This window comes from Drosophila nasuta, chromosome 2L (genome assembly GCF_023558535.2).
Source record: "Drosophila nasuta strain 15112-1781.00 chromosome 2L, ASM2355853v1, whole genome shotgun sequence".
Lineage (NCBI taxonomy): Eukaryota > Metazoa > Arthropoda > Insecta > Diptera > Drosophilidae > Drosophila > Drosophila nasuta.
The window spans coordinates 10743504-10765001 of record NC_083455.1 but is presented as its reverse complement, the minus strand read 5'-3'; the positions used below and the strand labels follow the sequence as shown (position 1 = coordinate 10765001).

The 21498-nt window shown below is 34.8% G+C and overlaps 6 protein-coding genes and 1 long non-coding RNA gene across 10 annotated transcripts; 2 read left to right on the top strand and 5 right to left on the bottom strand.

The window, feature by feature from the left end:
• Nucleotides 1–230: 230 nt before the first annotated feature.
• Nucleotides 231–2866, bottom strand: LOC132783683 (BOS complex subunit ncln). Its single transcript, XM_060789010.1, is given in 6 exon segments — nucleotides 231–722; nucleotides 803–1231; nucleotides 1302–1487; nucleotides 1551–2019; nucleotides 2472–2550; nucleotides 2614–2866. Coding segments are annotated over 6 exon segments (1680 nt in total). The 5' UTR covers nucleotides 2774–2866; the 3' UTR covers nucleotides 231–365.
• Nucleotides 2867–3094: 228 nt separating this feature from the next.
• On the bottom strand, nucleotides 3095–4426 carry LOC132783685 (cyclin-dependent kinase 1). Its single transcript, XM_060789014.1, has 3 exons — nucleotides 4178–4426; nucleotides 3595–4098; nucleotides 3095–3422 (listed from the first exon to the last, which is right to left on the bottom strand). Exons 1-3 carry the CDS (start codon nucleotides 4324–4326, stop codon nucleotides 3191–3193), a joined length of 885 nt encoding a protein of 294 aa, XP_060644997.1. The 5' UTR covers nucleotides 4327–4426; the 3' UTR covers nucleotides 3095–3190.
• A 611-nt stretch (nucleotides 4427–5037) lies between these two features.
• On the bottom strand, nucleotides 5038–10534 carry LOC132783681 (protein daughterless). Its single transcript, XM_060789009.1, has 2 exons — nucleotides 10117–10534; nucleotides 5038–8677 (listed from the first exon to the last, which is right to left on the bottom strand). Exon 2 carries the CDS (start codon nucleotides 8634–8636, stop codon nucleotides 6492–6494), a length of 2145 nt encoding a protein of 714 aa, XP_060644992.1. The 5' UTR covers nucleotides 8637–8677; nucleotides 10117–10534; the 3' UTR covers nucleotides 5038–6491.
• A 755-nt stretch (nucleotides 10535–11289) lies between these two features.
• LOC132783684 (phenoloxidase-activating factor 2) lies at nucleotides 11290–13534 on the bottom strand. Of its 2 annotated transcripts, none has more exons than XM_060789011.1 (4): nucleotides 13396–13534; nucleotides 12364–12713; nucleotides 12043–12301; nucleotides 11290–11984 (listed from the first exon to the last, which is right to left on the bottom strand). In XM_060789011.1, the coding sequence occupies exons 2-4, from the start codon at nucleotides 12703–12705 to the stop codon at nucleotides 11377–11379; spliced, it is 1209 nt and encodes a 402-aa protein (XP_060644994.1). In that variant the 5' UTR covers nucleotides 12706–12713; nucleotides 13396–13534; the 3' UTR covers nucleotides 11290–11376. The 2 variants fall into 2 exon arrangements, with proteins under 2 accessions (XP_060644994.1, XP_060644995.1); XM_060789012.1 differs by having other exon boundaries at nucleotides 13420–13524.
• Nucleotides 13535–14283: 749 nt separating this feature from the next.
• On the bottom strand, nucleotides 14284–21492 carry LOC132785238 (uncharacterized). Of its 2 annotated transcripts, none has more exons than XR_009632304.1 (3): nucleotides 21314–21492; nucleotides 14523–14758; nucleotides 14284–14445 (listed from the first exon to the last, which is right to left on the bottom strand). It is a non-coding gene; the product is annotated as an uncharacterized LOC132785238 (long non-coding RNA). The 2 variants fall into 2 exon arrangements; XR_009632305.1 differs by having other exon boundaries at nucleotides 14527–14758.
• Nucleotides 14801–18885, top strand: LOC132785224 (heart- and neural crest derivatives-expressed protein 2). 2 transcript variants are annotated; one of them, XM_060791221.1, is made up of 4 exons: nucleotides 14801–15058; nucleotides 15335–15534; nucleotides 16166–16309; nucleotides 18712–18885. In XM_060791221.1, the coding sequence occupies exons 1-4, from the start codon at nucleotides 14956–14958 to the stop codon at nucleotides 18805–18807; spliced, it is 543 nt and encodes a 180-aa protein (XP_060647204.1). In that variant the 5' UTR covers nucleotides 14801–14955; the 3' UTR covers nucleotides 18808–18885. The 2 variants fall into 2 exon arrangements, 1 of the variants encoding a protein (XP_060647204.1); XR_009632303.1 differs by lacking the exons at nucleotides 14801–15058; nucleotides 16166–16309; nucleotides 18712–18885 and adding an exon at nucleotides 15077–15233 and having other exon boundaries at nucleotides 15335–15425.
• LOC132785176 (titin) lies at nucleotides 19774–21367 on the top strand. The gene is made up of 2 exons (XM_060791170.1): nucleotides 19774–19837; nucleotides 19902–21367. The coding sequence occupies exons 1-2, from the start codon at nucleotides 19826–19828 to the stop codon at nucleotides 21276–21278; spliced, it is 1389 nt and encodes a 462-aa protein (XP_060647153.1). The 5' UTR covers nucleotides 19774–19825; the 3' UTR covers nucleotides 21279–21367.
• Nucleotides 21493–21498: the final 6 nt, after the last annotated feature.

Here is a 21498-nt window from a genome sequence, read left to right as displayed (position 1 = left end):
TACAATTGTTGCGAGAGTCACCATATGAAACGCTGAATGGAGATATTAGTGATTATTACCATCGGGATCACATATACGAAACAAAAGTCAATCAAATTGAAAGTTCACAATTTAATATTAATGGCGATGCAAAACGATTATAATTCTTTTACACTGCAAAATAAATTTTTGATTTTATCCAAACATTCTAACATTTATAAAATGAGCACAAAAACAATTCTCACTCGTAATTTTTTTATAAGGTAAAATATTTATTTTACAATCATATTGGACCTCAACGCGACAAGACTTATTTATAAATTTAACATTTCTTTCTATTGCCTTTTTTCATTATAAAAATTGTTTCACTATATGATGGATTTTAATTACTTTCGTTTCATGGCGTTCTGTGCATTGCCATTAGAGGAACGCATTGATAAATTCAATTTTGCTGAAACTAGATCGTAAAAACGAGGAAAGAATTGAATTGCAAAATAGATGGTTGAAAGATAAATGGTTATGACAAAAGTAAGGAATAGATCAAATATAGCTGGCTTCACTCTATAAACGTTTAGCTTGGCATCCACGCCGTTGTAGAACATGAAATCAGGTTCCCGCGCATCTGGTTTATCGTAAACGATTTTCACGTTTTTCAGATACTTCTCAAATCCGTCCTTAATATCATTATTCTGCAAAATCGATCGGAGCCCAAGGTATGGCAAAATATTATTTTCATTTATGGCCTGAAAGCAAAATGATAAAAAAGAAGCATTTTGAAATTATAACATATATATATGTATATATACTATACAATATATCTTACCACATGACCGTCAAAGACATCTGACTGTGGATCTATTTTATACATATAACAGGCGAGAGATTCGGCAATTATTTTCGCCGACGTAATTAACTGCGTTACTATTTGCGATTCATCATCCTTAAACATTGTCGTTCTTAAAGGACTTGACGGGTTCTTCACCGAAGACAAGGTAAAGGCCGGGAAACGTTTCATACTAAAACGCTCATGCTCCCATGACAATTTCGAATCAGCCAAATTGATTTTCTTATGCACACCTTCAACGGTCAGGTTACCACCATGTTGGGCCGATACCGATTTCAGAATCTTAAAGAAATTACTGATAGAAGTCTTCTCTTTGGGTGGCTTTGACACATGCATATATAAAACATTTGGCTGATTGCCTCCCAAACTTTGTGTGATCGTATCTAGGCACAATACAAATTCAACATTCTGAAAATTCAAATTCAATTCAATTCAATTCAATGTAGAACTAATTAATAATGACATTTTTAAGAAATACCTGTAGCACACTATTGTCGTCAATTTCCAGCCATTTCTTCGATCCCTGGAAGTTGAGTAATAAACCAGAATCGGAGAGTTAAAATCCCAAACGGTATTTGGGCGACATGCTAATCATTGAGTGTAATTTGCTGAAAATTTCAACTAGAGCCATTGTTACAGCTGAATCAGCATTCAAAGGGTAATCCTGTAAGCAGTGAAATATAATAAGGGAATTTTTCTATTTAAACAGTAAGCAATGTATACTAACATTTATAATTCCAAAAGTCTTAAGACTGGCTGTTATTAGAATAAGTGGCAAACTATTGCCATCGCCCGAGTTATCCATGTGCTTGGCAACAAATTGATTTGGCACAAATTCACCTTGAATCACAGGGATTTTGCTATTTTTATTCGCCGCACTATTTTGGCCATCAACAGTAACATGATAACCGTTTGCCGACACCAGTAACAACATTTGTCCAAATGCTGTTTTATTCTCAACATTATTATCAATCGCTGTGTGCGTCACATCCTTCAAGATTTCTTCCAACTTTGGGTTGAAAGGTGCAAAATAAACTGGCACTGGGATGGCTTGAGACAGCATTTGCTGCTCCAACATTAAAACATGTTCTTTAACTTCATCGTTTAAGGCTGTGACATCTTTAGGCAACATAATTATAAGCCCACCAGCCTTTTGACGAATTTTATTCAAATCATTCACAGAAATATCGAGAAGCCTAAAATATAGAAAAAAAACGATATTATTTATTTTACGAGCTAACCCTGGACTAAAAGTTTCCCTCAGAATACACATGCAATGAAATGCGGGCGCATAGTTCATTGGTCGAGTGCTAATTAGTGTTGAAGGTGAGGCACGAAATATATGCTAGATGGCGGCAGTGTTGCATCGGTTGGGCATAATAAATCAGTACATTGTATCTTAATTGGGTTGTACACTCAGATTAGATAATGGTCTTGTTAAAACGTGTGTAAAGCGAGCGTACATAATGTTAATATTAATTTAATTTTTAGACTGTTAAACGATCGTTTTGTAACTGTGAATATTTGAAAAAGCCGCACTATGAAGTATTCTATTAATTATGTGTGCCTCTGTATTCAGCACATGCTACAGGGTATCTTTCAGTCGCCCACTCTTGCTCTTGTTCTTAATTAAAAGACTGATTCTTACCTTGCAAGAACACAATGACGACCAGTACTCCATGTGTAGAGAGATTTCGCTTCCAGAGATATGGCAGAAGATCGGCTACCTATATATGAAAGCATACAATGAAAAGATTTTCCCAAACATGTAAATGATATTGCATATTTACCGAATTGTTCACCATTGACATCAAATTTGGTCATCGACATTACTTGAAAATCGCTGGCCATGCTCGGGGAAACTAGTATTAGTATCGGCAAAGCAACAAGAAGACAATAGGGCAGTCCACCTCGAAAGATGTCTGCGAAACTATCAACTTCATTTAACATTTTCTATTTTTTCCTACGTTAATATTTTAATTGAAAAAAATGAGTTCCTAATAGTTAACTAGAGAAAATCGATAAGTCGATGTTATTTAACATTTGTGCCGACAATGCACAATAAATGTTAGCAATATTTTGTTCGTTTCGAAACGTGGAATTGGAACATTTTTTTAAATTTCGATAAAATAGTAACTATTAATTAGGCATTCAATTAAGTAGAACTTTTATTTATCTTGAAATGTTTATAAAATATATGTATACCGTAGAAGATTTTGAATCCCTTATATATTTTCGATATGTGATGAACATTAATTAAAAGACGATATACACTCTGAATTATTGATATGAAAATCAAGAAATTACTTATTCAGAATATTAAATCTGTATTAATGCTAAGAATCTTAAATCAATTTGCAGTAACCATTATCCATCAAATGTAAAGCCATTAAAATATTCATGTTCCAATATGTCTTTAGCAGAAATTCTATGCACTGGATCATAAATCAGCATCTTTTGAATAAGATCCACACCATAACCATCAAGATTTTTCAGCTGGTTGGTTAATTGATTTGTTGACCAACATGGGAACGTATTTTTATAGTCCGGAAGCGAAGTTACGCCTGGCCAAATATCTTCAGTAGGAGTTTTTAGAATTCTGAAAATTGTGTGGGATTTTAATTTATGCGCATAAAATCGAACTAAAAACATCGAATATATTCACCAATGTAGCCATATGTTGAAAAGAAATCGATTCATGTTGTACGCCAATTTCTATTTCTAATCAACAGATGGTTCTCCACCCACATCATTTCAATTTGAGCGCTTACCTGAACATTCGAAATAGTTGATCTATCTCAGAATCGCCTTGAAACAGCGGCTTTCGAGTAGCCATCTCAGCAAAAATACATCCTATTGACCAAATGTCAACAGGACACGAATATCTGGGAGAGCCCAACAATACTTCTGGGGCTCTGTACCACAAAGTCACAATTTCATGTGTATAAATTCGTACTGGAATTCCAAAAGATCTTCCGAGGCCAAAGTCAGCTACTTTAATAATGCCATTCTTGTCAATCAGGAGATTTTGGGGTTTCAAGTCACGATGCAGTACTCGACGACGATGGCAAAATAAAATGGCATTTGTTATCTGATACAAATAGCTTCGAACTAATTGACTATCGAGATGCTTCTCGGGCGGCAAGGAATCCATGTATTTTTTCAGATCCATTGACAGAAATTCAAATATCAAGTATATGCGGTTTTCCTCCATTAAAACATCTTCCAAACATACTATATTGGGATGCTTCAATTCTTTCAATAGCGATATTTCTCTACAATAAGTTAAATGATGCGTGTGCTTTATTTGAAATGGACAAATTGAAATGGAGCCACATAATTTTTGGTACATACCTTATGGCTGTGGATGGAACACCTTCGTCATCTGCCTCCAATCTTATTTTTTTCATAGCAACAATTTGGCCCGTTAAACGGTTACGGCCTTTATAAACTACACCATAGGTGCCTTCACCGATTTTTTCAATTTTCTCGAAATCCTCCATGATGGCTTCAGTCAATTTCACAAAATAAAATGCCGCGAATGTCACCAGAGTTGCCAGACTTGTGATAAACACCACAAGCTTCTACTTATGTTAGGTGATGCCACTCATACAGAATGCTTTCTACCATTCACAACGTTTTGGGAACTGTGAAATGAAATTATTTTTAGAATAAACCAGAGAAATAATAAAATTCCACATGAACTGACACAACGAAACTTTTCAAGAATCGTTTTGAGTTACAATATATTTTTTTTCTGAAAAATCGAATCTCCTTTAGATTTGAATATCTAACAACACATGAGAAAAGATCTAACGCAACAAATTTGCCTTCTAGTATCAACTATGGAATCGATGGGAAGCCCAGGGTGTTTCGAATCATGCCGGAGTCAGAAAGCTAAAAGATGAATTATATATGAATATATAAGTTATGTTTTGCCTCATTTATTCATCATCGGCGTGGCAACCATTGTTTACTAAAAAACACATACATATATTTATACAATTTATAATTGAAATGTTTGAGCAATTATGTATGAATAAAGAAAAACTAAATACAATTTTGCAAAAAATGCTTTTCACCATTAACAAGCTATATATGTATATATATATGTTATCAGGCGTAACATATTATGATATTACTACTTAATAACATAGTGATAATAAATGAAATTTATAAAGAATTAAAGTAAATATTTCACGTACGATTACGAAATATACATAGCATACCATGAATGCTTTTTTTTTTTGAATATCGTCGAACAATTAATGTTTTGCGTTTTAGCTATCTAAGCAGCATTGGATCATCATACATATCGCATTTGGCAGCTCTTGACATTATAAACGATTTTTCTCAGCTGTCCAATATAATCATTTCCTATGTTGGGGTGAAACTTACAACGCTGCCCACATAAAATTGCATTATAAATTCCGTTTAATGTTAACCTACTCTAGCGTATTATATATATTATATAATTGATAACCGTTTTAAAATTTTTTTATTGGTTTTTTTTTTTGTTATTTTCTTGATTTTTTTGAAAGCTTACATTTAATTTTAACAATTACCTTTTAATCTTATTTAACGATTACTTCCTTCTAATACTTATTGTAAGTACTCGGTTGCATTATGTTATTTATTTGTTGTTTGTTTGTTTTAATTACATGCGAGCATTTAACACGATTAAGAAAAATGAATATGCATATACTTCTTATGTATAGAGTCCTAAAGATATGGGGGAATACAAGAAATTTTGTATGTATGAAATGGGGTTTGTGTGAAATTTTCATGTTTTTTTTTTTATATAGATTTCTTTTCATTTTTGTGTTGCTTGTAAATAAACCTACTTAGAGCTAATTATATAATTATGTATGCATGAAAAGATGGCTACATGGCGACATCGCTTTAAATGATGTAAAATCCACATAATATTATACAATTTTGTATATATTATGGGGATCAAAAATTCATTCTTAATAATCGGAAATGATGTTTGCTCCGTCGAAAAATGATTAAAAACAAGTATATACAATTGATATAGTTGATCAAAACTGCATATTCGCATATATGTATATTGTATAAGGGCTGCAAACCTTATTAAAAGAAAGTTTGGTTTGCAAGTACAAAGAACCTTTGTTGTGGAACTTTAACTCAGGTATATAAAAAGATATTACACTGACGCAAAAATATAACTCATATAAAGCACTTGAATTAACAATGAAATTGTAAAATATGTTGAGAATATGAGTTTGGAATCATTTTGAAAATTGAATAAATAGTTGAAAACATTTTAAAAGTGAACTGATGTTCGAGTTAAAATCTTGGCTTCATGAGCTCTTAAAAACGTGTCACGAGCTGAACCCTTGTTAAAACATTTGAGGTTTGCAGCCCTATATATTATATTCTTGAAGAGCGCAATAAAAAAATAATCGACATATATAAAAATAGGCTAAAAGGGATGATGTTGCAAGGGGGGTATTGGTATTGCCTCGGGATTGTTGTTAGCGGCATGACGTCTGAAAAAATTGCTTAATAACTGTTGCTCTAGCTCGAAGCTGGTTGAGTACTTTGCCGTCGAGCCATGCATCAATTGAGTTACTGTTGCTGTTGTTGTTGCTGCTGTTGTAATGGAAGATGGTGATGCCTTTAGATCATCGCTGCTGACTGCTTGCTATTGCTGTGGATGCTGTCCAATCTGTTGCTGCAAATGTGGCGGCAATACGCTGCTAGCCTGATTGGTAGGTAAGGCCATGCTACTTAGCGTCTGCGACGTCGCTGGCACAAGTTGTGAAGGCTGACTATGATAGCTGTTTGCGCCGACGACGCTGCTCACGGATGGCTGCTGTTGCTGTTGTTGTGGTATCATATGGTGTTGCACACCAACCATTTTGGGCCCGTCCTCTGCCTTCTCTTCTTCACGTCGTTTCAAGCATGCAGCCTTTGGATTCAGATTGCGTTCGCGTACCTGTTGCTCTAGCGTCATAATCACCTCCACAGCCATGTTCAGAATGCCGAGTTTCGTTTGAGGTTTATCTGATTTCAGGTGTGTCATACACATACGTCCCAATTCTTTCAAAGCCTCATTAATATCACGTATACGAATGCGTTCGCGTGCATTATTTGCCTGACGTCGTTCCTTTTCGCGTATTGCCTTAACAGCCGGCTCGGCATCGTCATCATCGTCGGCGGACGAACAGTATCGTCGCGGTCGTTTCGCAGCCTTTGCAGCTCCCTGCGCAGCAAGCTGTTGCAGTTGATTGGCATTTGAGGGCTCCACAGAACTGGTTGGTTTCGTATCCGAAATGTCCAGACTCGAAAGATTGGATGTGGTTGAGACGCCGGCATTGCTCATTCCACTTTGCTCCTTTCGTTTCTTTGTTGGCTTCGAGCCGGACGTTGTTATTGACGTCGATCCACCACGTTCAATTTTAATGTTCGTCAAACCCGATCCGCCAGCCGACGCACTTGAAAGCACATCGTGGGACAGTGTACTTGATGAATTGGGTCCTCCAGCACCACCAAGCGAGCCATTGCCAGCCGAACTGGCACCGCCAAGGACGTGGGACGTTGGGGAATTGGCCACGAAGGAAGATAACGTTTCAGCATTGTCCAATGCATTCAATGTGCTATTCACACTTGCCAAAATTTCAGGCTCGCAATGGTTTCGTAGCACGTTCAGAGCATCATCAAGACGCTCCTCCATGCGTGCACCTTGAAACACCGATGCCATGGTATGTAAACTAGTTACTGGCACTACCATATCGCTAGCATAGCTCGAGCTGGCACCGCTATTTAAGACCGTATGACTCCAGCCACCTGTATTGCCAGACACAGAGGCTGCATCGCCACCAACTCCAACTCCAGACTGCGTTAATGGTGGCGGTGAATTGACGGGCGTTGATGGATTTGAACTGAAACTACTAATACTCTGATCGGCCACGGCTGCAGCCGACATATAGATTTGCTGTCGCAATGACGTTGCCGAAGAATTACCAGCTCCGACACCGACACCGACTTTTGCATTGGGGCCGCCACCACCGAAGCCGTCCGCGCTCTGCACTGCAGGACTTAGTTGCTGATTGTGATGGGAATGTGCATGAGGTAGCGGGTTATGATGATTAAGGGAATGGTGACCGAGTTGACCCGCAGACGCTAATGAACTGTGCTGTGCTTGTTGCTGTACTGTTGCTTGTTGATTGTGATTGTGTTGTGGCGAGTTGTAGACGGCCGGCGATAACACTGTCGGTGCTGGGCCGCCAACAATGTTTGGTATGCTGCCGGAACCACCGCCACGGAATGAGCTCATTGGCGGGAGCGATGTCGCTGCCGGACTATGCATACCCAGGTGACCTCCACTCTCACCAACGCCGCCCATTTGGAGACCAATACTCGTGCCATCATTGGCAGCATTAAGCACTTGTTGTTGTTGGTGGTCCAAATTGTGTGCAGATATTGGAGTGTTGTTTTGATAAGTTGTCTGATTCATATAGTTGGGTGTCGGTCCGCTGTTCATTTGGGATTGATACCATCCAGCGCTGCTAGTTGCACCCGAATCGAAATACTGATCAACCGTCGACACATTGGCGAATCGATTGTTGCTTGGAGGTCCGCCGCCACCGCCAACGCCATCGGAATGAATGGAATTGAAATCGCTTGAGTACATTCCATTTTCCACAGCAAGGCCTCCATATGGTGAGTGATAGCCGCCACCTCGTTCGGTCCCCACATTGCCCGACGGTTGCTTATTTGCTATCTTGTTAAAACAGTTTTGAAACACTTCATACAAGTGCATCGGTTCATCGTCGCTAGTCGCCATTTTACCTCAGATTTGTGGACGGCAGATGGTGGATACTAAATCTGAAAAGATAATGAAAAATTGTCATTAGTTTTACAGAAATAAATAACTTATTACTCTTGGCACATAGATTTCAAAATGCAATCTTCTATTTTCAAATAGATACTGTAGAACTCATTTTTAAATAATTGAAATACAATGTATTTATTTTAACTATTTTAGCAAGTTTGTGCTTAAATAAATTTGTTTTTTAAATAATTTTATATCAACTCATAAATTTGTTAAGAACAAATAAAATTTTAGAGGGATCCAACTCAGAATTGATTTATATTAGTTCACTATATCAAGTATTCACTGTATACGATCACCATCACAGCTCTGCTCATAGAGTCATAGGTACTGTTATCAATGCTGTAGGCGCCAACGTTTCTAGATAACACAAACAATTCTCGCGAATTCTTGAGCTAAGTAAAAAAATATAGGAAATGCGAACGGCTTCAACAGGTGATATTCTCTTTTTCGAAATTTCGGTGAGTAGAGATATGAGAAATGTGTTATAGCTGAATTGTATTTTGGATTTTTTATAAAAATAAGGCTTGGTAACACTGCAAGACTAAAAGAAATATTTTTTTATTTATTCGAAAATTACCCAAACTAATGGAATTTAGTAAACATTTAACCTAGATTTTAATGGTCCTATTTATCACATGTATGTATTCATCATAGGAACGAACATTCTTTGATGCCGCTATGCAGCATGCTTACAAGGTGCATGTGTGTTTGCCTGACTGTAAGTGTAAGTCTATGTACTTTTAATTGTGTGTGCACCAGACTACCTCTCCATGCTCAAACTCTACAGACTTTGTTATACTCGATACCAATATGCGGATATTTAGCACACATATGTTTGTGCGTTAGACAGAGTATTTAATAGTTGAGCACACTGATGAAGAGACCACTTTTACTTGTTACGTATGTAGAGAAGTGAACAGAAGCAACAGCAACAACATCGACGACGACGGGATCATATGTAATTGCGTTAGTGTGCATGTACGTGGTGTACATACACATACACACACACAGGCATGTGCATATGTATTTGAATGCACGAAGTACACACGGAGATGCAGATACAAAACATAAACACACACACTCTTAGAAAAAAAATAAAATGAAAAAACTTATGAATTACAAAGACATAGATTGAATTATTTATGTACGATTCGATGAGCGTGCACCCGAAATAATGTTGAATGTTTATATTAATGTGGGGTGTTCAAAATTCATTCACCTTGTTATTATTCATATTACTATTTATACATATGCAAATGTCTATAAAAGCATTATTTTAATTTAAATTTTTTAATTTAAAATTGATACACACAATGTCTTTGTATAGCACATAAATGATTTGTGTGTGTGTTTGTACATATGAAGATTATTTTCAAGAAGTCTCAGGTAATTGGAGAGTTTCATTCACTGGTTTGATTGGTATACTCACTTTGCACAAAATGCAAACTAGTTCTTTCTTTTAGTTTTTTGTTATAGTTGTTGTTTGGTGGCAGCAATATAGATGATGTTTACTTTGTCACAAATAGCAGCAAAACCGTACCTTCTAAAGTTGTGATAAAAGGTGTGGATCGGATTTTTGTATATTCTTTTTGACCACGAAACACAAACTACATACATATGTATGTATATGTTTTGAATTACACAAAACTTCCACAGCAATGGGCAAATGGTTAGTTTGCGTAACCCTTTTTTAGTTTACACATGGTACAACAATTTTCGTTTGCCTTTTTAGCTTGATTTGCACTTTTTCAACAATGTTTTCACTACAATTTACAACTTTTATATTTAGTGTTCTGCTGGCTTTGTTCGTGTAGTAGCCATCGTCGTGAACGCCATCTTTGTTCTCTTCGTGCGTCATCAGGGTGACCACAAATCGGATTTTAAAACATTCCATTTTATGTCGAAAAATATACCAAATATACCGTCTTTCACAATTACTGGATTGTTAGTTATACTTTGCTCAGAATTGGACCATTTTTGAGAAATGCACCTTGTATGGTTCACCAGATTTCCTAAACCCAATATTTTATAAACATTTGAAATTTTTTTTCCTCCATGAACTAATTTCAATTGTTGGAAAACGGCATTTATTGTACGAATGCAGGTGAATATACCAAGAACACACTTTTATTTTTATTATTTTAATACCAAAAATATACAATATACTACTATACTGTTAATAATCACACCTAATATACTATTTATAATCACACTTCGTACGTCTCAGAGTTGTATACCACGTCAGTTCGATAGTTCTTCAATTGATACATTGCCTTTATATCAAACATAAATACTGTTAGCCAAATTCTAAAACTAGATTATCCGCATAATTTTTAAACACGTCCACCGAACCTAAATATTGTCATTGTTTCCAGCATAGAACTTATTATCAATAAATTAAAACCCATTTACAAAAATTCTTCGATAATTTGTGAATTATTAGTGTAATTGAAATCATTGACCATCAATAATTTTTTCTTTCTTCCTTTCAGATCTATGTACATACATATATAAGTTTATATGATCTGGTCTTCTTTTTCCTCCATTTTTAATGTAAATTTTCAATTATAATTTCAATAAATTTTTACTTTTTCAGTACATATAAATTTTGTAAACAATATTAGGTTTTATTTTGTTCCCGTAGTTACTATTGAACAGCTGTTTTTTCAACAGGTATTACATTTTTTGATCAGGGAGTGAAATATTTTGTATCAATCTGCCTTAGGCTAAGTTTTTGGTCTATCCATGGTCGCAAGTAAGAAACACTTGCATAAACACCGGGTACATTTTCTTCTCCACATCCAATGCCCCAGGCAACTAAACCAGCGGATTTAAAGCGGTTTGGTTGACCCTTAATAGGGCAGACTAAGGGTGAACCACCATCGCCCTTGCATGTATCGCGATCCTTTTCGCCACCAGCGCATATAAAACTATCGTGCAATATGAAATGCTTTCCCAGGCGTGTTGAGCGCAAGTTGGTTTGACACTTTTCATGTGCAACAGTAGGAAGATCGATTTTCTTCAGAATTACTTGATATTCACCATCTTTGCCAAACTTATTTTTGCCCCACCCTGTGGCAAAACAACGCTCCAAGTCGAATTGTTCCCCTACATTTGGAAGACATACGGGCTGAATGCTTGCTTTGAATTCTAAAGGACTTTCGAGAAAGAGTAGAGCGACGTCATTATAAAGCGATCCCTTATTAAATTGTTCGTGGTAGATAATTTCTTTGACATAACGATCTTCATGTGGAATCGGCTCCTCTTTGGTTTGTGTATCCCACTCACCAGCTCGCACTAAAATTTAAAATAATAAATTTTAAAAAATGCAAAAATCTAAGGCAGCCAATTATACCAATGAGAGATTGGGCGTCCTTGTTGTAAACGCAGTGAGCTGCAGTCAGAATAACATCAGGTGTTATGATTGCACCTCCACACTCGTACAGGTTAAGTTGCGACTCTTCACGTAAAACGGCAACCATCCAGGGAAATTCAGCGAACTCAGCCTCTTGATCCAAGGCACCAGTTATTTTAAAAGTAATGCCATTGGGATTACGGTAACCGCAGCCCTTATTTGTGATAACAGGATTAATGGGTTCGTCCTTTTTATCTATCTACAGGAATAAGAGAATTCGATTAGAAACACCATAATGAAGATATGAAAATTCAACGTTACCTTGTTGGGAAGATCACAGCATTTATTGAAATATCCTTTGCATGGTGACTCTGTGTCAATGCGAATATCGATTATATTTTCGCCACTTGTATTTATGGTGTCGTTTGAGCATAACCAGCGAGGTACACATTCTTTTTGGTAGCCACAGGACTCATATTCATCACTTTGTTTAGCAGTGTCAGGAATTACTGAGGTTGAGGAAAGGATTGGAAGGGGGCTAGTCGAACTGAATGAGTTTGGATCGGTTTTAAAAATATCAGCAATTAGAGCGTCCAACGATGTGTCCTGTGCGTAGCAGGTATATGCCAAAAGACACAATACAAAACACTTTAAGTCCATCATCAGATGTCCTAAAAAACAAAATTAATTTCAAAGGTGACCGTTTAATACATACATATGTATGTACATCTGTATGTACAAAGATATTATCGAGTTCATTGCATTTATCGACACACACAAGGATTTCGCCAATGACGCATACGAAAGTATGCTTGTGGGAATTTCTCAAAGAGTATGCATATGTATGTGTGTTCAATTGAAATTTCTCAATCTTAATGTAAATTTGTAGTTAATATATTAAGTATACAGGTATTTAAGTGAATTAATTAATGGTGCACTTTTTTGGCAAAATGTTGCAACATTGCTTTATAATTAAAATAATATCCGCTTATATATAAATATCTGTATCTCCCCGTATACACAATATATCGGCTGAATATTTATGGTCCATGTATGTATGAGTGTGTGTTTGTTGCCAATAAAACAAACCTGTTTGCCCCTAGAAGTCACTTTAGCAAGTGTGCATGTGTGTGTATGCATACACACGTACATACATATATTATACATCGATTTAATATTTAAACACACGTACATATAGTATTGACAAATGTGTACGTAAAAAATCCCCAAAATGACCTGCGTAATCACTCTCACATTACCATTTACTCGCTAATCACAATTAAGCCCATATATATGTATGTATGTACATATTTATGAGCATCTATATGTAAATAAATTTATTATTTCACTTACTATTGTTTATTTCGTATTTTTTACCAGCGGAAGTTCCACGATCTGTTGCGCTATGTCTTAAAAATTGTACTGATCGTATATTCCGTTGGTATTCAACTTGAAGTGAGAGCTTTTTGATGCTTCCAACCGCCGACTATCAACTGAATTGAAGCTCCGAATCAAGTTTATGCCCAGGGCCGGCTAGAAGAGAGCGCGGTCAGCGTGAAAATTGACAGTATTCTACTCACACACACTCGCACACTACACAATCGTACGCATCTTAGTATGAACGCTACCCAGTCGGAAATCTTGTGAGCGAAGACTCCGCATATCAGCAACACGCTCTTAATGTAGCAAACGCAAAAGCTGAATTTGCAACTGGGTTCTCGGCTTATGAATTACGAATTGATTACGGTGTCAACGGTCATTGTTTTCAATCACAATATTTACATTTGTGATGTATTATTAATATTTGTACACAAATATGTACGAAATCCCAGCAAGACGAAATTAATAATAATATTTATTTTGAAGCTATTTTAAACGTAAATGGGAAAAATTTACGAAAGAACCTTTTTGAAAGTGTACTTTTCAAAACGGGATCAGTTTGTATTTTTGTTTCGAATAAATATAAATAGTACTTTGTAGTTGCCGTAATTGGCTCATCGACAACGGGATGACCTAGTATATATTATATATGTATGTGTATGTAAAATCATCACATTTATTAGGTTCCTATTAATCCCATAAGATGCAGATAATAAAATGTGCAATATTACAAACAGGTTTTCACTTAGGCAGCTTTAAGGGTCTTTTTTGTTACTTGTTCCTAGAATAACTTTCTATTTATTGTTAATAAAATGCTTGCTTAAATTATTCTATTGTTTTCTTTTTCACATTTTAATTCTAGTAATAGAAATATACACGGATTGAGAATGAATGATACATACAATTTTCATAAGTACTTATAATTAAATATGTTTTACGCCAATTTGCTTTTAATTTTATTTTGTCTGCGAAACTTAGAGCTCTGCGGCTTGAGCAGAGCCACATTTCGACCTTCTTTTTAATCTAGTTAATGGATAAAAGAATGTATCAAAATTATAATTTCTCTTGCTTGCAGTACAATATTACAAATATACACCCACATACTATACATATACAAATTTGGTACAAGTGTAGAGGGCAATGTGGTAAATTGTTGTGTCTGCATGACCGCTTTGTTGAACTTGTACTATTTTCACCATGAACTATTTTCACCACAGCCTGCTATTGGTCGCATGATACAACAGAGTGTCCCATTGGCTGCATCTATTTTCTGGGGGTGTTTTTTGGTTACATTTTAGGATACTCATAGAACATCGATTGATCTGAAATTGTGCGTCTGCAATTTGAATTTAGTTAGTATCCAAGCGGTGCCAAGATAAATGCTCCCATGATGCATTGTAAATCGCGGTAATCTTTTTTAAGTGCAATCCGACAATTATCAGCCATTTTCTAGATATATGGTATACATATAGAAATATATTTTTACGGGTATAAAAGAGCCAACTGAAAAGTGCGCTGGCTCTAGAGTGTGAAATGTCGAAATATACGACAAGTGTTGTGTGCCCCGAACCAAATACGTTTTATTATAATGCCAGTTATTCGAACAATTCAATTGTGGATATTAATGGATTAAATTGTAGGTGAAAGTCTTAGATTGTAACATTAATATTATTATTTTTCTAAAGTTGAAAGTTTCTATAACTCTTGACATTTTCAAAATATTCGTAAAAGCCTTGGAATTATTATATTGATTTGAAGTTTAACAAATATTTAATTTCCATTTCAAATCAATTTCAAGAATAATAATATATGTACGTTAAAATATCTGTTAATTATAGGCGTAAATTAATTTAACCTCAATCAAATTTATATTATAAAATTTGTTTTTGCTTTACTCTCCGTTTCCTTGCAGATTCAGAGAAGAAAGTTCCCGACGATATATACGCGCCCATTAACAATCATTGTTTCATTCCAAATACGGCTGTGAGAACAATAAAAAAACGCAACACGGCAAATAAAAAAGAACGCAGGAGAACGCAAAGCATTAACAGTGCTTTCTACAAACTGCGCGGAAAAATTCCCAATGTTCCTTCAGACACAAAATTATCTAAAGTAAGTGATAAGCAACGGTAAACAGTTTATTTAATTTTTGTCCAGTACATTTGACACATCTGGAATCTTTCGAAAAGCATAGTAGAAACTCCATAATGTTGTAGGAGATATTTAAACGTATTCAAAGTGGATAAAGTCTATAAAGATCATTTTAATTTTGGTAATACAACTAACTTTTTGACTTATTTCATTTTTTTCCAAAGCTGAATACCTTATTCAAGAATGTTTTATAAGAATTTGTCTGAAAATGCATATAAATTACATTTAAACGTTATGACATGGAATATAAATTCACTCTTTGCCGTTAACAACTTAACAACGTTAAATTTGAAATAATAGGAATGTGCGAATAGTAATGAAAATATTTCCAGAGTTCATTTCGTTAAAATAAACCAGCAAAAGGTAAACAATATATTTTTTTTGGAAATTTTCTTAATTGTATTTGATCCGAATGAACTTTCTGAAGGAGCTTCCTATTAAAAAATTATTCAATGTTTACACTTAAGCCTTCACGAGTTGTTATCGAGGCTAAGCGCTAATATTTAAGTTAGTCGATAAAAAGAAATTTATTTAGTAAAATTAATATAAAAATCCTCGACATCAAAATACTTATTCGTTCCCATTTTTTCAGATTAAAACATTAAAATTGGCCATATTGTATATAAATTACTTAGTGGACGTTTTAGATGGTGATCAGGATCCGAAAAGTGGATTCCAAGCAGATTTAAAGCTGTCGAATCGGAAAGTTTACAACGAAAGAAAACAAAGAAATGAGGTAAGGAAGATCCATATAAACAAATCGACGTATAAACTCACAATGTGCTGGATATATCACAAAGGGAGCAAACATGTCTCTTGACCTTTCTTGCTTAAGAAAAGAACAGAAAAGATTTTTGAAATTAGTCTGACACAGTAAAAAACTGTCAAACAAGGATAACTCCTTAAAATGGAAATGCCCATAATCTACAGATAGATTAACAATAGCACTTTATGGTAACTCTGAAATGAGTAACATCGTGTTTTTCCAAAGTGCCAAGCACTTGTAATTGTTCGACCTAATGCTTAACAATTTTGGACGCACGTGCAGACTGGTAATCGTAAAATTCCCAACACCCCAATCCATTAGAAGTCTTTTATAGACCGGGTGTTCGACAATCTTTTCACATGGCTCAATCACAAACATAAATAAATGTACTCTTTGACGTCGAGGGTGGGAGTTGAAGTTGCAAGATATCTCAATTAAATAGTCAAGTGTCCGCAATTTATTTGTATGCATGGAGGGGCCAAAATCCACTTAATGTTGAAAACAAATGTAATCTACATAATGTTGTGGATTTTGGTAAACACAAATGCATATTTTTTTTTGTTAAATTGTGAGTTAGATTAAATAGATTAAATATTTTATTAATACTACATATATATATATGTAAATATTATATGTATAATTAATTACCAAATAGATTAATGACCCCTATTACTTTTTGATTGCTATAAATGGAAAAGTCTGGTTTCAGATTATTTTTACCTATTCATAATCTTTGATAAGCTTTATACAAAAATAGCAAAGAGTATTACCCAATTAGTTTATTAGGCATTTCTCATATATGTAGGTATATTTAAAACTCTTTAAATGCTCATTGATTTGTAGACATAAAAATACATACATACAGAGTCCATGCATCGGGAGTCAAGTGCTTTCTTGTAAACAGAAAAATAATGTTTATTTCTGAAAGGAAAAAAGTTCCCCTCCCATCGATCTCCCTTTTAATGATTCTGTGTCAATTTGTTTCGTTTTTAAGTAAATTCTATTCTACTTGACGTAAATGAAAACACGTGAAATTGAACAACACTAAAAATCATCAAAGGAAAAACATTATAGACTCTATTTCTATTCATATATTTCTTTATTCACGGATTACTTTTGTTCACAAATCGTAAAGTTTGTTTATTTATTTCTATTATAAATGATATCCTGTATAATCGAAATAAGTTTTACAGGATTGTTATGAAAAAAACTTGCACTTTTTATATAAATAAGTTTTGCAGAGAGTGAATATTAAAAATAAGGTAGAAAAGAAAGTCTGACAAACTGAGATGTGACGATCATTGTTTGATAATTTTATTTTAAATATTTTTTTGGAATTCAATATTTTCAGCGAAAAATAAGTTACAAAGCCACAGTCGATCCAAAAAAAATTCTAAAATATACCGAGTTTTAAATATACAGCTGTGTTTACGTTCAACATAGACAGTAAAGTACAAAATATACAATATTGTCACCCAAAGCAACTTTGACCCGACTTCATTTTGCAATTTAAAATTTTTTCTCGAATAATTATATGATTTATATCGGATGCTTACAATTATGCTTGCTATTCTGTTTTGTCGATTTAAGGGGCGGAAGTGGACGTGGCAAATATGTAAAATAAACTACACCTGCGTGCAACAGTAACTAGTAAAAGAAATTGGAGAGAAATGTAAATCTTTTTACTGTAGTCTTTGAGAACAATGTGTTTTTACGGACAAAGAGACAAGCGTATATGTAGATGGCCATGGCATTATCGTCTCGACTGTTGACGCTGATCAAGAATATATATACTTTATGGGATCGGAGATGCCATTATTATCTATCTGTCAGTTACTTCTCTTATGGGTACAAAGTTATAGAACGCACAATGACTTGAATAGGAAAAAACTCTTAAGAGATGCGTTTCTTCCGACGGATGTAGCAATAATAAATCGTATCCTCTTCTTCGGCGACCTTGGTAATTTGAATTAACTCCCATGCATTTATATCTCGTTTTGTATACAAACTCAATAGTTTACATTCTGAAACAGTTAGCAACTAAATTTCAAAGCTAAATGACACTCTCAGCACAACAAGATAATCAAATGTTGGGTGTGTTTTCCATAAAATAGATAAACAATTCTCGTGTTTACGGACCGACAAATGTATTTGTAGTACGAGTACACGACTAATACATAATTTGTATCTTATGTGAAAGTATCTGTAGAATATATACAATTGTTATATAGAACTAAAAGTATTTGTTTATTTTACATTTTGAAAAATACACGCCGCTTACCCTAAAAATCCGATAGACGAATCGGAAATTGCTCGACTACGCAATACCTGTCAGGCTCATTAAATAATGTATATATATTTTATCTTTTCAGAATGCTAGTTTACTGACAAAGGGTCGTACTGGTTGGCCACAAGATGTGTGGGCTTCCGAGCTTGTTCCTGAACAAAATTCATCTTGTACATGCTAAAAAATACTACATAAATAAAATATCGATAATAATTAAGGCCTTTTGACTGTTTATTACAAGTTTCTAAACTTCATTTTGGACAACAAATAGCAGGTGATAATTCCGTTTTGAGTTGCTTTTGGGTATTTAAGAACAAACTACTTTTTTACCGCTCAACATATTTGCAAATAATATAACATTTCTAGTTTTTAAAGTATGGATTTTCAGATTTTATCCTACAATTGCATATGTTTGTGTAACAATAATGTTTATGTTAAAGCTTCGTGAGGATATGGTGAATTCGCTTAATTGTGAAGATTTTCAAAGATGTGAACAAAAAATTGGGCTATGGAGAAATAAACAAGATACGATTGTGATTTAAGAGCCTTATGAAGAATATAAGTAAATAGATCTCTGTATGGCAAAAGAGTAATTCACTGTGTTTTTACTTTTTCTATTTAAACAAATCAGTTATAACACAAAAAAACTATCGTATTTAAAATATTCAATAAAATTACATCAGGCAATGTTGTGTGGTTTATTTTTCAGAAACTTTGCAAGCAAAAACCAGAAATATATTCATTAAATTTTTCTTTTTTCTTTGGCAAGTGTTATGTCCGGAATTGAGTCGAAAAGAAATTGCATCAAATCGCATCCAAGCGTGCCTGATTAATGAAGATAAATATGCTTAAAAGAAGAAGACAAGCTGCTCCTATTACAAAAAAATATTGATATAAAAAAATATATATATTTACACATTGGGTATAGTCGGCATCATGTCTGTTCAAAATAAAAGACACGCAATCATGTGCTTTGATGTGTAAAAAAGAGAAAAACACTTTTTCCTGACTTTGTACTTGAATTCCACTGATTACACAATACATAATTTCTTGTAAATTTTATACTTAAATCATTAATTTCAAATACACACATGCAATGTTATGATTTTGCAAGCCTATAAATTCGCAAACGATTAAAGAAGGAATTCATTGCTGTTGAGGAATCGGCTGCATCAACATCAAATCATAAATTATCGAATATGACATCATGGGTGAGTCATATAATAGGATCTTTCAATTCATCTTTAAGCTAAGGCATTACAAGGATTATTTCAGGTGTTTTCGGTTTTAATCATTCCATTGTTTGTGCTTACGGTGGCGGGACAATCGAATGCCAGTCTTAAGGATCGGAATACGTCTCTCAATCATCGAAACCGAACTCATGGAGACTTGAAAAAACAATCACTTCATCTTGATTATCGGGAACTTAGCGAGGGTTCAAACTCTCGCTTGAATCAGGATTACTACGAAGTGCGAAAAAGGCGTCCGAAGAAAAAGCGACAAACTGTCCACTTTGCGAAACCAGTTCATGCCAAGAGACAGGTTCAAGGCAGGGAGGAAAAGATCTATGAAACCTTTGAGGAAATACATGAGCACATCAACGAGCCGAGCACAGAAGATTCTCAGACACAGCCGTCGGAACACTACGAGAGCCACGAGGAAATTATGGAGGGTGTTGAGCACGTGGGCAACAAGAAACACGAAACGCCAGTTAAGATCAAAGTAAAGCACCATCATCACCATCATCATCATAACCACATCAAAGAAGTCATTAAAACCGTACCAAAGCCATATAAAGTTGAAAAAATCGTACATGTTCCGGTTGAGAAAATTGTAGAAAAAATTGTGCAAGTGCCGAGAATTGTAAATGTGACGGTAGAGAAAATTGTTCATGTGCCCGTCGAAAAGATTATTGAAAAGGTCGTACAAATACCAAAACCAGTACACGTTCCTAAACCGTATGTAGTCGAGAGAGTAATGGAGAAAATCGTGCATGTCCCAAAACCATATCCTGTCTTAAGGACTGTTCCCTATCCGGTTGAGATCAAAGTTCCCGTTCAAGTTGAAAAGAAAGTTCCAGTTCCATATAAAGTCGAAGTTGAACGTAAAGTTCCCGTCTACATTCACGATCCAGAACCATATAAATTTGATCACATGTACACTAAGCAACTTAAAGAAAAAGAGCTGGCGCAATTTAATCCTGAGATTGCAGAAACAACCAGCATAGAGAATTATCAAAGTTTTTATCCGCCTCGCATGCCCGCATTTTACACATCACACAAGTCTAGTCCTTTTAAGAAGCCCGAACCACCACAGGATTTCGAATTTCAGACTATTAAGCAGCAACCTATAAAGCAGCACACACATATAGATTTCCCAAAAACTACTATATCACCATCTCCCCCTTCAATGGAGCAGTCTACATCTGAGAGTCAAGTGCTGCCCGTCAAATTCATGGAGAGTGAGTCGCAATTTAATATTATTGTGACTGATAACAACACGTCAATTGACTTGCCTCCACAAATGTATGACAATAAATACCATGAAATACCATTCCCATTTGAATTTATTCGCTTACAACCAGTCCCATTCCAATCTAATAGTAACTTAGAAGTCCCATTTCCAGCAGCACCTCTAAATAATACTGCATAAGACAATTCGTTGGTTAAGAAATATATATAATTTACCTATTATTTTATATTTTGTTGTAAAATAAAAATATTAGTATACAAAAAGCAACTGTCTCAATTTATCGAAAATTACTAATAATTTCTGTGGAACACCCTGTAATCCGATTAATTTATAGCTGGGCGATTAACTTCAGTAGTTTTTGAAAAGACTGTAATAAATACTATATAATGTATACGAAAAA